We start from the raw sequence: 16,365 nt of genomic DNA, 5'->3' as shown, positions 1-16,365 counted from the left end.
TATTGGTTTTTCTTTTTTTTTTTTTCTAATTTTAAAGTAATCTGTTGAGTTCACTAATCATACAGACTTCACACAATTTTCTGTTTGGGCTGGTAATCTGTAGTTGGTTTATAGAAAAGAAATTTGATTACATAATAATGGTTAAGACTTACCTTTCAAGTCTTTTCTATTTGCCTCACAAAATGCAATCTAATCTCTAAAATGAAAGCACTAATAATCCATGTGGTTTACCTCATAGAAATAAATACCAAAATAAATTCAAAGTACATTCCTAGTTAAATTCCATAGAATTATTTTTCCAGAAATTTGTGAAAAATCTTTGCTGTTTTAGTCTGCTTCTCTGAAACTATATTTTACTCATAGATTGCAGTCTTGGAGCCATGGGAATAAAGGTTCAGCGTCCTCGATGTTTTTTTGACATAGCCATTAACAATCAACCTGGTAAGAATATTAGTTAATATTTATAAAGAAGTATTTAATATTTTAAATTAGTAAAGAAATTTAAACCAACTACTTTCTTTTTCAGCTGGAAGAGTGGTCTTTGAATTATTTTCAGATGTGTGCCCCAAAACATGTGAGAACTTTCGTTGTCTTTGTACAGGTTTGTTCACATTTTCATTTCTCCTAATAGTAGCCCCACTTGACTGTGGCTTCATTTTTTTTTTTTTTAAGAGACAGTGTCTCAGTATGTTGCCCAGACTGGCCTTGAATACCTGGACTCAAGTGATCCTTCCACCTCAGCCTCCTGAGTGGCTGGGATTACAGGCATGCACCACCACAGCTGGCATGGCTTGCTTTAATTTTTGATTTATTATATTTTTTTATTTCTTCATGGATATAACTTCTTAACATGAAGATTATGTAGCATTTACAGGGCATGAAAGTAATGCTTAGAAGTATTGGTTGTAATGGGATATTATCTGAATATAATTATACTCTGCAGAAATATATGGGTGGTTTTTAAATGAATTTGTTAAAAATTCTGAAAGGAGTGAAAATTCTGTGTTGTAAGGAAGTCTGTAAAGTATCAAGAGATGTATATTTTATTCTTTTTATTTTTAAATTTTAATTTTTCATTATTTTTATTTCTTAGTATGAGAGTATTTTGAAAAGAGACGTATATTTTACAGGGCAAAAGTTTTCATTTATTTTGCTTTAATACTGCATCTTTGATTTCTTTTCTACCAAATGTCATACTAATTTTTCTTCTCTGTAGGTGAAAAGGGGACAGGGAAATCAACTCAGAAGCCATTACATTATAAGAGTTGTCTATTTCACAGAGTTGTCAAGGATTTTATGGTTCAAGGTGGTGACTTCAGTGAAGGTGAGACTTTTTAAAAAATCATGTATACTTTTGTTAAGTATCATAGATCTCAAAGTTACACAAGTCCCTAGTCTTAGTCTAGTTTTCTTCTCACTCCATTTAGTGTTTGGTCAAACAATTAGGAGTACTCATGGAAATTTATAAAAGAAGGAAGCACATAAAAAATAATTTGACCTTTGATGCATGAAATTAATTTTAGAAATTTGCTTCTGGATACCAAAACAAAATACTGTGTTTATCTCTTAGTAATCTATCAGTGTTATGTGTTTGATTTTGTCGTGACCAGTAATCCTTACTACAATATAATTTTTACCTATACTTTTTTATTATAAAACCATTGGAACTGTATTTTTAAAGACACTTTGGAAACAAGTCATTACTTCCTGTTACAAGACCTGGATAAGCATCTTTAGCATCTGAAAATTCCTTTTTCCATGTATGTTAATAGTCTTTGTCATATTTATACCATATCTTTTATAATTTGGTATGATCCTTTGAGTATTGTTGATTCCGAATCATTTAAACATCTACTTTTTAAGAAGTATATTATTTAGGTAGCACCTCTGAAGAGCTCACTTTCTTGAGAGTATTAAAAATTTGTGTTTTTCATTCTTAGGAAATGGACGAGGAGGGGAATCTATTTATGGAGGATTTTTTGAAGGTAAAACTGTTTACATTTAAATTATGTTTTTAATGTTTTTTTATTCTTTGATTATTCTCTGTTGACTCAATAAGATTATTCATTAAACAGTCTGTTAATATCCAGCTATCTTCAATGAATCTGAAGGTTAATTTTGTTATGAAAAATTTAATGTTTGTATACCTTTTATGTGATGGGATTTTTTTATTTTTGGGATGTTTGTACATCATACTATTTGAAAGAGTTTAGTTGTAATGCTAGAATAGGAACTTTTATAGCTCAATCTTAAGCTTCATTAAAGGAGATCCAGCAATATTTCTTAGTAACAATAACCAAAATGTTCATATACAAATTTTTAAAAATCTCTTTGATATTCTAAAATTTGGTTACAGTGTTTTCCCCAAATTTAAGTTTTCTCTCTGGAATTTTTTATTGATATGAAGATCATTTGGAAAACTCTACATCTTTTAATGTGGAAATAATTTAATATTTTCCATCTTTCAGTGTTTGGATTTGGTGAAGTTTTGTTTCAAATTCTACATGTTTTGTTCTTAATATTCTTATCTAAGATTGGAAAACAAGTTCTTCTCTTTATAATAAATGATGCTATGGCAGAGGTGGAATTAATAAGTCCAGGCTCAATAATATTATGTGTGCCTCTCTGTGCTCAGAAACGAAACAAGTGAAATGTAAAGGAATCCTATCTGGACTCTCTTTTTTTTTGTTTTTAAGAGAGAGGATCTTGGCTGGGCATGGTGGCTCACGTCTGTAATCCTAGCACTCTGGGAGGCCGAGGCGGGTGGATCACTCAAGGTCAGGAGTTAGAGACCAGCCCGAGCAAGAAGAGCGAGACCCTGTCTCTACTAAAAAAAACATAGAAAGAAATTAGCAGGCCAACTAAAAACATATAGAAAAAATTAGCCAGGCATGGTGGCGCATGCCTCTAGTCCCAGCTACTCGGGAGGCTGAGGCAGAAGGACTGCTTGAGCCCAAGAGTTTGAGGTTGCTGTGAGTGAGGCTGATGCCACGGCACTCTAGCCTAGGCAACAGAGTGAGACTCTGTCTCAAAAAAAAAAAAAAAAAAAAGAGATAGGATCTTGCCACGTTGCCCATGCTGGAGTGCAGTGGTTATTCGTAGGTGGGATCACAATGCACTACAACCTTGAACTCTGGCACTCAAGCAATCTTCATGTGTCAGCCTCCTGAGTAGCTGGGACTACAGGCACACACCACCACACCTGGCTACTCTTTAAATTTTTTGTAGAGATGGGGCCTTGCTATATTGTCCAGGCAGGTCTCAAACTCCTGGGCTCAAGTGATCCTCCTGTCTTAGCCTCCCAACATACTAGGATTGCAGGTGTGAACCACCATGCCCAGCCTTCTCTTGCTTTTTAAGGAGAGTTTAGTTTTTTATTTAAAAAAGCAAAGTTGTGTTGTCATTTCCAAAAATTGTGAAGGACAAATACAAGTGGAAAGATAGGGGATTGATATAGTATTTGGGTTTTATAAGCAAGAGGCATAAAATTAACAATATTTTCATGTAAAAATATGGGAGGAAAAATTCATTCATATTTGATTCACTCTTCTTTCATAAACTAACTTGGTTATCTAAATTGTGTCTGGCACTAAAGAACTACATCAGATATGAAGAGGAGTGAAAATGAATTTTTTGGAGGGTATGCCTATAATGTAACTGAAAACTTGCTTCTCTACAGATGAGAGTTTTGCTGTTAAACACAACAAAGAATTTCTCTTGTCAATGGCCAACAGAGGGAAAGATACAAATGGTTCACAGTTCTTCATGTAAGTATTTATAATCTGATGATTTAAAACATCCCAGTTTTGGTCTACCATTCTCCATGTGCCTGCCATTGATGACTAATAGATAGGAATTCATGAAGGAGAGGGAATTGTTGGAGGGGGAACAAAGAATTTTTGAAGAGGGGAAAACTGCTGAGGGAAGTTGAACTGCGCTGCTAAAGTTTTCAAATGATGGAGACTTGTCTGGAGGACACAGGAGCCAGCTTAAAGGGATTCCCACTAGCCAAATTAGGACATTTTGAACATCAAAATCAATAATGATAATATTGGTTTGTAATCAAATAGAAGCCAGGAGTCCACACTGATATAAATAAATGAATAAACAACAAGGGAGAAGGGAAAGCTATTCCTTTACTAGAATGTCAGCTAGTAAATATAAAAGGAATGATGGAATTAGAAAAGTCACCATTTTGTTTTTTTTTTTTTTTTTTTTTTTTTTTTTTTGTTGAGACAGAGTCTCACTTTGTTGCCCAGGCTAGAGTGAGTGCCGTGGCGTCAGCTTAGCTCACAGCAACCTCAGACTCCTCGGCTTAAGCGATCCTACTGCCTCAGCCTCCCGAGTAGCTGGGACTACAGGCATGCACCACCATGCCCGGCTAATTTTTTCTATATAGATTTTTAGTTGTCCATATAATGTCTTTCTATTTTTAGTAGAGACGGGGTCTCGCTCAGGCTGGTCTCGAACTCCAGACCTCGAGCGATCCACCCGCCTCGGCCTCCCAGAGTGCTAGGATTACAGGCGTGAGCCACCGCGCCCGGCCTAGAAAAGTCACCATTTTGTAATTATCACGGTAATAATTGATTCAGGCAAGAGTCTTTCTTCTGTGAATGCTAAATTTAGAGGGACAAGTGTAATGAGGACAGGATGTTTACATAGAGTATTTCTCCACATAATACTTAATTACAAAGAGTAAAATACAGTCAGTCCTCACTATTCCCCGATCCTGTATTTGTGATTTCATGTACTCACTTAAATTTATTCATAACCCCCAAATCAATCTGTTAAGGGTTTCCAATTCTGAGTACAAAAAAATTGTGACCAGGTCTCCTATTAGCAATGCATATTTTTTTAAATCCTATCCCTCTGGATACAGATTTGCTCTCCTCTTCAACAGCCTTGAACTCTCCTGGTCTCTGAGGAATCTGTCAGCACCCAGTGGATTATTCTGGTGTTTCCCTATTTCGTATTTATTACTCCTTTCTTCCACAGTGAGAAATCTGGCTCCTGTAGTCTTCAACATTTCTATCCATTTGCTGAATCCTAGAGTAAACAATTGCCATCCTATGCTCCTGTGAAAAAGAACCTACTGACTAGAGTTCACTATTCATAGTTATTTTTGCTTATAGACTTGAGGATATGTGGTTAAAACACCATGTTTAAAAGTGACTTAGATTAGTACTTTTTTGTGTGGTTTTGTGATTCATTGAAATATGTTAGATTCATTTGTTTCTAATTGTATTTCATTTTGTTCTCCCTCCCACCTTTTTTGATTTGTTTTTTTTTTTTTTTTTTTTTTTTTTTAAGTTTATGAAATACTAACATGATTCCGAAAGTCAAAACACAGAGAATAGGCCGGGCGCAGTGGCTCACGCCTGTAATCCTAGCACTCTGGGAGGCTGAGGTGGGCGGATCATTTGAGCTCAGGAGTTCGAGACCAGCCTGAGCAAGAGCGAGACCCCATCTCTACTAAAAATGGAAAGAAATTATATGGACAGCTAAATATATATATAGAAAAAATTAGCCGGGCATGGTGGTGCATGCCTATAGTCCCAGCTACTCGGGAGGCTGAGACAGGAGGATCGCTTGAGCTCAGGAGTTTGAGGTTGCTGTGAGCTAGGCTGACGCCACGGCACTCACTCTAGCCTGGGCAACAGAGTGAGACTCTGTCTCAAAAAAAAAAAAAAAAACACAGAGAATACTCTGAAGTGTCATTTCCACCCCACCCTTCCACTCCATTCCCATTTCCCCATTTTTCTCACCCCAGTCCCACCTATCCATGTTATTAATCAACCTCATTAGTTTCTGGATTATTTTCCCATATTTCTTTTTGCAAACATAAGAAGATACATACGTATTTTCTTACACAATAGATGGCGTACTATATATACTGATTTGCTCTTCTCACTTAACAGTGTATTCTTGAAATCACTCTATATATCGGTTTACAGAGATCATTTTCATTCTTTTTTGCAGTTGCGTAGTGCTCCATTATTTGCATCTACTGTATTTTATTCAACTAATTGCTCATATATTGGTCTTTCTGATTTTTAAAAATGAACTTACATTATTACCTTTACTGTAGACAAATTAAAAAACACAAGAAAATAAAAAAATCTACTCCCAGAGCATCTTTCTATGCAGTAAAAATGTTGGTAGACTGTTGCCATGTGCTCTATAATCAACTTTTAAATGTAATGTAAATCTGTTTGCACATCACTAAGTATTAGCATTTTAATGGCTACACATTGATCTATTATTTGAATGTACTATGCTTTATTAGTCTAATTTTTGGACATTTGGTGTGCTTTCTGTTTTCCAAACAACTTTGATGAATATTGTGCCTATTGTTTGGTGCATTTTAAAAATTTTCTTTAGTATAAGTTGCTAGAGGTTTACTTAGTGAAATATTTACATGTTTTAAGTCTTTGCATGTATATTGCTACATTGACTTTCAAAAAGAAGTATAGTTTAGCACTAGTCATATATAAGGACTAATTTTACCAAATTCTCAACAACAGAGTAATATCATTTATTTTCCTCTTTTAAATAAAACCCTCCCTGTGCTAAACAAAACCCCCACGTTAAGTTCATGTAATCCTTCATGTGTATTCTCGGAATCTTCTAAGTGTTGATTTCTCTTTATTTCTTTCCATGTTCTAGAAAACCCTTCTGTACTTATTCTGTGCTCTGTTTTTGAAAGGAAACAACTTCAGTTTTTAGAGAGCTTCAATCTTTTCTTAATAGTTTTTACTATAAAATTTGCCATTTTTGTAAGTGCTCGGTTCAGTCATGTTTATTTTCACAATATCGTACAACCACCACTACTATCTCTTTCCAGAACTGTTTCATCCTCCCAAAAACTCTGTGACCATTCCCCCCCACCCCCCACCTCCAGCCCCTGGTAACCTCTGATCTAGTTTCTGTCTCTATTAATTTGCCTGTTCAGGATATTGTGTTTAAGTAGAATCACACAATATTTGTCCTTTTTTGTCTGGCTTGTTTCACTTAGTGTGTTACCAAGGTTTATTCATATTGAAGCATGTATCAGAACTCCATTCCTTTTTATGGCCGAATAATACTTCACTGTATGTATATACATATTTTGTTTGTCCATTCATCTGTTAGTGGACATTTGTCTTGTTTCTACCTTTTGGATATTGCAAATAATGCTACAGTGAACGTTGGCATTTGAGTCCATGTTTTCAGTTTTGGAGGGTGTATACCTAGGAGTAGAATTGCTGGATCATGTCATATGGTAATTCTATGTTTAGCTTTTTGAAGAACGGCCAGACTTTCCTACAGTAGTTGCACTATTTTGCAACTACATTCCCACCAGCAATGTACAAAAGTTGTAATTTTTTTCATGTCTTTACCAATAAACTTGTTTACTTCTCTGTGCATATCTGCAAATGGACATGAAAGCATCACAAGTATTAGTTTTGGGGTCATGAATAAGCCTTAGTGAGCAGAACTTGCAAATACAGAATCAGTGAAATGAGGATCGACTGTATCTTAATTATTATTATATGTATGCACCGTGTATGTAACCTGTAATATAAATATATATATTACTATATAAATACATATATAGTATACCAATGTTTTCACATTCCTAGGTGACTTTAGCAAATTCAAGGAAGCATAGTGTTGTAGTGAAGAACCAATAATAGGTTTTTAATTTTAAAGTTATTTTAAACCTAAAAATACACCTGTGTTATTTTTTTCAATAGTATTGTACTTGCTTTAAGCAAAAGTTAGCTTAAATTGTGTTCCTTCTTCCAAATTTCTACTACCTTTTTTGTTAAGATTTTTAAAAATAATCTTATAAAATGCCCATCTTTAATCTATTATGCCAGTATGTCTGGTACACATTGAAGTAGCAGTCTTCCTAACTACATAGGTTTAAGGTAGATCTGACAGGGGAGATTTTAAAAAATTATTTTACTTGCCAAAAAATGCTAATTTTAGGTTTTGTTCCAAGTTCTAATCCAGGTCTCTTTCCTCATCATGAAGTTTACTTTATGTCAGGGGTAACAAATTCAAAGCCCTAGGCAAGGCAAGTAACATAAACAAGTAAAGCCTGCTTGGACAAGAAACCAAACTATTTATCCTTGTATTAAAGAAGACAGGAATACTTGGCTCTGGCCAACTATTGCCATGAGCCAGGTACCACATCTTTCAGTTTTCCAGAGAGGTCTGAACTGTGGATTTTTATGTGAAAGTATCTCAAAGTTTACATGTTGGCAGCTAATTTTTAAATTTATAAACATGGTGTGGACCATTTCTGTTAGATCTAATAGAGTATGCCTGAGGACCATCAGAATATGACCACACTGTAACTGTTTAAAATATTTAGATTGAATAGCACTATTGTTCAATCCATAAACTGATGGAATGGCTTAATAAATTTTGATATGTCCATATAGAAGAATATTATACAACCACAAATATTCATTGAGAACTCAGTTACACACAAGAAACAGGAATGAATAGAAGTAACACCAAAATGTCAACTTTAATTACATCCAGTTTTTAACAATGAGTAGCTATTGCTTTTATAATCAGAACAAGTTTTGAAAAATACATTATGTGGAAAACATATTGCATTCTACCTAAGATGAAGGTAATATGATTCTATTATGTTAACATAGCGTATGATTTTTTTTGCTTTCAACTTTGGTTTCCAATATAGTTATTTTCTTTTCCTTTTTAGAGATGCTAACTTTGTTTTTCTCTGACTTTGTTTTTATTCTTCTATCCGATGACTTCCAAAAGAACAACAAAACCAACTCCTCATTTAGATGGGTAAATATTATTTTACTTATTTTACAACCTGATTGAAGTTAATATTAAAATAAGAAGTTTTTATTTAATCATCTTTGCTTGACTCTGTAGGCATCATGTTGTTTTTGGGCAAGTGATCTCTGGTCAAGAAGTTGTAAGAGAGATAGAAAACCAGAAAACAGATGCAGCTAGCAAACCATTTGCTGAGGTACGGATACTCAGTTGTGGAGAGCTAATTCCCAAATCTAAAGGTAAGAACAAGTACATGTTTCTGAAAATTTTTATGCATACAAAATAAGCAGAAACACTAAATAGTTGGCATGAAATTCATACTAAAGCTGATCTAAATGAGGTTTTTGTGTTTTTAAATTTATTTTTGTGCTTTTATATATTTTTTCTACTTAATTTTTTTATTTACAAAATTGTATATATTTATTTTGAACAGTATGATGCTTTGAAATATGCATACATTGTGGAATGGCCAAATTGAGGTAATTAACATATGCATTACCTCACAGACTTACCATTTTTTATGGTGGGAATACTTAAAATCTAGCCAAGTGTGATGGCGTGAGACTGTAGTCACAGTTACTTGGGAGGCTATGGCAGAAAGATCATGAGTTCAAGCCCAGCCTGGGCAAAATAGTGAGACTCCTGTCTCCGAAAAAATAGAATAAAAATAATCTGCTCTCTTAGCAATTTTCAAGAATGTAATACATTGTTGTTAACTATAGTTATCATACTGTACAATAAGTCTCTTGAACTTACTCCTCCAATCTAACTGAAATTTTGTATCGTTTGACCAACATTCTTCAATCCCCCTCTCCCACCCCAGTCCTCTAGGAACCATCATTCTACTCTCTACTTCCATGAGTTCAACTTTTTTAGATTCCACATGTAAATTAGATCATATGGTGTTTGTCTTTCTGTGCCTGGCTATTTCACTTAACATAATGTCCTCCAGGTTCATTCCCGTTTCTGCAAATGAGAGTATTTCCTTCTTTTTTAAGGCTGGATTATATTCCATTGTGTGTATATATACCACATTTTTTTTATTCCATTCATCCATTGATGAACACTTAGGTTGATTCTATATCTTGGCTATTGTGAATAATGTGGCAGTGAACGTGAGTGTGTAACTATCTCTTTGACATACTGATTTCATTTCCTTTGCATATATACCCAGTAGTGGGATTGCTAGATCATAGGTAGTTCTATTGTTAGTTTTTTGAGGAACCTTCAAACCATTTTCCATAGTGGGTGTACTAATTTACATTCTTTCCAACAGTGTACAAGGGTTTCCTTTTCTCTGCATCCTCTCCAACACTTGTTATCTTTTGTCTTTTTGATAGTAGCCATTCTAATAGGTGTGAGGTGATACCTCATGGTAGTTTCGATTTGCATTTGTCTGATGATTAGTGATATTGAGCATTTTCTTCATACACCTTTTGGCCATTTGTATGTCTTTTGAGAAATGTCTGTTCGGGTTCTTTGCCCATTTTTTATAATCAGGTTGTTTTCCTGCTAATGCGTTGCTTGCATTCCTTATTTATTTTGGATCTAAATCCCTTATCACGTATATGGTTTGCAAAAATATTCTCTCATTCCCAAGGTTGTCTCTTTACTCTGTTGGTTATTTCCTTGGCTGTGCAGAAGCCTGTTAGTTTGATGTATTCCCATTTGTCTATTTTCAGTTTTGTCACCTGTGTATTTTGGAGTCGTAGCCAAAAAAATCATTGCCCAGGTCACTGTCATGTTTTCTTTTAGTAGTTCTACAGTTTCAGTTCTTATGTTTAAGTCTTAAATCCATTTTGAGTTGATTTTTGTATATGTTGTAAGATAAGAGTCTAATTTCATTTTTCTACTGAATTACCAGTTGTCCCAACACCATTTATTGAAGAGACTGTCCTTCCCCATTGTGTGTTCGTGGCAATTTTATGTTTTTAAATGTGTTTTACCCTACTTCTTACTTTGTTCATTTACCATGGAACCACTTGACTTTTTCTTACTAATAATTTTCCCTTTTGCTTCCACTGGGTTTTTTGGATTTTTTAAAACTGTAGTTGACTAAATAGCATGGTGTAAATAAATACTCTTCTAGAGAAAGAGACAGTGGGGGGATGAATGGCAATTGAAGAGAATAAGATAGATTAAGAAACCTTGAGTGAATAAATTGTTTGCCCTTCATGCACTGCTTAGATTCAGAAGCATCTTACCTGTTTGAGAAACTTCTTTTATTTAGACTAGACCATTTGAAGCTACCATGAATAATTTGATATATTATCTGAAATGGTAAGAACTTTGTTTTAAGTAAATATTTGAAGTCTTTTTATTATATCTGAAATATGTGACCACTGCCATGTATTACAGATGTTGGATCTGGTACTCTAAAAGTAATGGAGTGAAATTACCTTTAAACCTGTATAGAAAGCAATAAAACATTAAACTGACTCTATTCATGCTAGTCTAGGGAATAATAATATCAGTAGTTAGTTTCTTAGAGTTAGCAATGTGAGAGTTATCTATAATCTTTTCTGATCCTTGCAATAATCCTATAGTATTCCCCATTTTACAGGTGAAAATAGTCAAGGAGATTAAGTTACTGCCATGTCAGGGAACTAGGCCTCATACGCAAGTTTGAGATCTAGCGCTTTTTCTGTTCTATGTTACTGGTTCATTAAAGTTTAAATGTCTTTAACATTTCTTTCAGAATTGCTCTCAGTGGAACTTTCTGTTCTCACCTTTTAGGTAGACTGATTTGCTTTATAGTATTTAGAAATATGCACGTTTTGTTTTAATTTTAAAAGAACCAACATTGGCATAGAGAAGCCAAAATGCTTATTTTTAAATTTTTTATCTCTGCTTTCCATTTGATTCTGATGATTTTATTTTCCTCTATGTCATGTCAGATAAATACCTGGTAAACCATTGCAGGTGTATGCTGCAGCTCATGGGACTATTTGTATAACTTCTTGGTTGGTGTACATGAGACTGGCTATCTATCCTACAAACAACAAGTGTAATGTATGCCCTTTTTTTTTTTTTTTTTGAAGATTCAGTAAAGAAGGCATTTATTTACATTTAAGAAAAACACTAAAAAGCAATCTATAATAATGTTTGCAAGTTTTAAACCCTGGACCTAGTGATGTTTAAACTTTGGAATATTTTAGTTTAAAGTATTACTTTTTCCCATGTCATCTAGAATATCTGTTGTTGTTTTTTTTAAAGACTTGTCAACTACGGTAGTGAAAAGGGGTCATATTTTATTCTTTACTTGACAAGTGATTTTTTTCATTATATTTTAGTCTGAGGTCTTGTGTTAGGATCTAATCTCTACTTATAAATGTTAAGGACGCTGTGGTTTATATATTCAGAAAGAGAGGGAGGTAATAAAAAGCTCACATTTTAAACCATAAACGTAATCATAAACTCTTTAATAGATTTGATGTAAATATTCTTTTGGTACTAAAAGGGTAGTGTTTGAATGTTTGCCTGAAGGATAAGGAAGTAAATGAATGTAGTTCTTTATATACTATTACTTTTTTGTATATTATTACATCTTTACAATGCATTGTCACCTGAAGAAATAAATGCTAGTTTTGCCCATGCCATTGTGGCCAGGAAGTTGTGCTGAAAGTTGATATAGCCTCCTACTGTGTGTCCCTGAAACACATGTTAAGCTAGCTTACCTTCCAGGGGTGAGGAACCCACAGCCTCGGGGCCACATGTGGCCTTTTGGATCCTTGAATGTGGCCCCTTTTCGAGGGAAGTCATTTTCAGCAGTTGGGGAATATTTGGCCCTTTATTAATATCTCTCCAGGAGTTCCTGAAAAGGTCATATTTGTTTTGAGCCAGACCTCCAGTGCTACTCTGTCCGGGATCACATTGTAGAAAGAGGAAAAGGTCTTTATGTTTAAGATCACGTAGTTGGGTACCTGTTACGCCATAGTCCTTCAATGACCATTTAGAACATTGGTCAGAGTGGATTTTTGTCATGCATCTGTTTAATTTTTGTAAGCTTGATGGCCTCCTTACAAGAATTTTAAATTGGGAACAGTAAAAAAGCTTTGTGCAACACTGCGATGTTCATCATCATTATATTTAAAACCTTGTGTGAGAGATTTACACCCCAGTTTAAAAAGAAATAAATACAGATTTTTTTTTTTTTTCCTTTTTTTAACTTCCTGAAAGAAAACAAAAAGAATTCTGAAGAAATCTGACTGGGCCCGTCTGTTTATGGTCTTGGTGAGTCTGGACAATCAATCTTTTGGGCCTTTCTCCCTTTGCAATTGTGAGATTAGATTCTGCTTTTTGTGGCTATTTGCATACGCCAGAGAAAGTTCAGGGCCAAGGAGAAGACCCTTCCAACAGATGCAGAGGTGGAACACTGGAAGCTAATAAAAACTGCATCCCCTTAGGCTCAATAAAGGGCTGTCTAGGGTCAGAGTGGAAAACAGACCACAGACTACTACCTTGATGAAGCTACTTCCTGGTTTTTCAGGAGTTGACATGACCTCAGGTCATGCTATTCTCTTTAGAGTTCATTGCAGTTGTTGAAGAGAAGTCTGTCCATTTTGGCTATGCCACGAGAGGTGAGGGCATTGCTATATTATAGAGTACACAGAAATGTGAGAGTTGCATTGTGGCAACATGACAATCAATAAATAGTTACATGAGCAGAAATGATAGGAAACAGATTGCCTGACAATACAGAAAGAATAGCACAATAGAGGAAGCAACTGGTCGATCTTGTACTCAGGAGACAAGTGAGAAGGAACACTAGAGACTCATTTCTGTGGTGACAGGGTCCCATTTCAGCATCCTTATTCTGGAAGTAATTTTGGCACTTTTCCTGGAAAGTAGTGGGCCGTTAAACTTAGAAACCGGAAGGCAAGACGAGTAATATGAAATTTTCTAAAGGAGACCATTTTAGGAATAGTTCTGTTCTTTATTTCAAATCTGATTTTGATGGTGATTTAGAAATTTCCTTTGCCATCAAAGTTTCAAGTGAAATTCATCAGTATAAAGTCTGTAGGTCTCAAATAAAAAAAGATTTTTACAAGTAAAATGTTCTAGAATTTGTTTTTTAAGCTTAATGTTACACTTATTAGTTCAATAATTAATTGATAGAATTATACCATACCACACCCTCCAATAAAGGTCAGTGAACAAGTTTGGGAAATTCTTCTACATAATGGTAAGCAAACTATATAATCTAAAATAAGGTAATGAGAAATGTCCCAAGAGTTGAAAGTGTTACTCTTTGTAATTCCTTTTCATCCGTTATGATTCTTAACTTGCATTGTGGTTTTTACTTTTAGTATTATTTCATTTTACCTTAAGGATACCTATGTGCTTGTAAAAGATACTTTGAAGTCAAAGTAGTTAGGCTGGAAGTGGGGTTTTTTAGAGGGTGAGCTGAAAACAATTGTTGGCATACTTGGAATTTTAATTGTTTTCCTTTATTTAAAAATAATTTACTTAATTGAGAAATTATTATTGTATGTATTTATGGGGTACAAAATAATATTATGACACACCCACACAATGCAGAATGATTACATCAAGCTGTTTGACATACCCATCACCTCAAATACTTACCATTTTTTGTGATGAGAACATTTAAAATTTATTCTCTTAGCAATATACTCCTTTTTTTTTTTTTTTTTTTTTTTTGAGATAGGATCTTGCTCTGTTCCCTGGGCTAGAGTGCAGTGGCATTGTTGTAGCTCACTGCAACCTCCAACTCTTGGGCTCAAGCTATCGTTCTGCCTCAGCCTCCCAAGTAGCTGGAACTGCAGGCACTGTGCCACCACTAATTTTTCTATTTTTTGTAGAGACAGGGGTCTCGTGGTCTTACTGTGGTGCTCAGGCTGGTCTCTAACTCCTGGCCTCAAGTTATCCTTCTACCTCAACCTCCTAAAAGTGCTAGGAAGCCTCCCAAAGTGCTAGGATTACAGGCGTGAGCCACCAGGCCCAGCCCATTATTATTAAATATAGTCACCATATGGAGCAAATAGATCTCAAAAAACTTATTCTTCCTGTCTAACTGAAACTCTGTGCCCTAATTTTTTAAAATTTAATACAATATTTTGGTTCTAAATTTAGAAGGCATAAAAGGATAGTCAGTGAAAATTCTCCTTCCTGCCTCGGCCCATAAGTTCCCATTCCCACATTTTGTAAATCATTCCACATGTATGAATTTTGATCACATAGAATAAATTCCTAGAAATGAAATTGCCTCATTACAGGAGTGATGCATTTGTTCATAATTTTGGTAGACACTGCCACTAGAATATAGGAAAATAAGTTGCTCTACATACACCTTTTGCAAAACCATATTTTATCAAACTCTTTAATCTTTGTCAGCCTAAAATGTTTTAAAAAAATGCTAGTTTTAGCATTTCTGAGCTATTTATATTTCTTTTTATGTGAACCGATTATTAATTCCTTTACTCCCTATTTACCCATTCTATTCTTCTTTTCTGAAGTTCCAAGCCCCCTTCTGTTATTTTCTTTCTATTTGGAGAACTTCCTTTAGCCATTTTTTTAAAGATTAGGTCTGCTGGTGACAGATTATTCTGGTTTTCTGAAAATATCTTTATTTTACCTTCATTTGTGATGGATATTTTCTCTGAATGTAGAATTCTGGATTGTGACAGTTCTTTTCAGCACTTAAAAAATGTTAAACTACTTCCTTCTGGCCTTCCCTTCAAATGAGAGGTTCCCCTTTAGGTAATGTATTGTTCCCATCTGGCTGCTTTTAGTATTTTTTCTTTATCTCTAGTTTTAGAAGTTTGATTTTGATGTGTCTTGGTGTGGATTACTTAGAATTTATCATGTTTGAGATTCACTTAGCTTCTTTAATCTAGGAAGCTCTATACCTTTTGCCAAATGTGGGAAATTATCTAACTTTTTTTTTTTTAAATATTTTTCAGTTTCAAACTTTTTCTCCTTTCTTCTGGAGCCCTTATAACACAAATGTTAGATCTTTTATTGCTGTTCCATAGGTCTGTGAGGCTTTCCTCATTTTTTTGTTGTTCAGTGTATTTTCTCTGTGATACACAGATTGGATAATTTCTGTTGATCTCTCTAATTTTAAAATTTTATATCTTTTTTCTGAGATTTTTTTCACTTTTTTCATTTGTTTCAAGAATGTATGTAATTTGCTCATTGAAGCATTTTTATGATGACTTCTTTAAAATTCTTCTCAGTTAATTCCAACATCTGAGTTATCTTGGTGTTGGTGTCTTTTGATTGTCCTTTCTAACATAAGTTGTGATTTTCCTGGTTCTTGGCAGTATGATTTTTTTTTTTTTTACTCTATCCTGGATATTTTGGGTATTATGTTATGAAACACTGGATTCTGGTTATATTTTCTATTTTAGTAGCAGCCACCCTATTTAGGTTTAGCATGTTGGTTCTAGACTACTTTTGTGGCCTGTGATTTCAATGATAATTAAATTTTCAGGGCCTTTGCAGTGCCATTCTGGTCCACTTCATTTTTGTGCTATTCAGAAGCTAGTTGGAAAATGTGGGTGCTATTGAATACTATAGTTTAGTTCTGAAACCTTT

General features: G+C 34.4%; 1 protein-coding gene across 3 annotated transcripts in view; it reads left to right on the top strand.

Moving 5' to 3' along the window:
* The window catches only part of PPIG (peptidylprolyl isomerase G), a 48,787-nt gene that overhangs the window by 16,085 nt on the left and 16,337 nt on the right, over positions 1-16,365 (top strand). For all 3 annotated transcript variants that reach the window (XM_069471543.1, XM_069471533.1, XM_069471552.1), the window contains 7 exons: positions 364-441; positions 527-601; positions 1,217-1,324; positions 1,941-1,985; positions 3,680-3,767; positions 8,782-8,811; positions 8,902-9,041. In XM_069471543.1, coding sequence (XP_069327644.1) covers positions 381-441; positions 527-601; positions 1,217-1,324; positions 1,941-1,985; positions 3,680-3,767; positions 8,782-8,811; positions 8,902-9,041 — 547 coding nt within the window. In that variant the 5' untranslated portion in view covers positions 364-380. The remainder of the gene's footprint in view (positions 1-363; positions 442-526; positions 602-1,216; positions 1,325-1,940; positions 1,986-3,679; positions 3,768-8,781; positions 8,812-8,901; positions 9,042-16,365) is intronic.

The sequence above is a fragment of the Eulemur rufifrons genome, chromosome 1 (assembly GCF_041146395.1).
Source record: "Eulemur rufifrons isolate Redbay chromosome 1, OSU_ERuf_1, whole genome shotgun sequence".
Lineage (NCBI taxonomy): Eukaryota > Metazoa > Chordata > Mammalia > Primates > Lemuridae > Eulemur > Eulemur rufifrons.
This window is presented reverse-complemented; position numbering and strand designations above follow the sequence as displayed.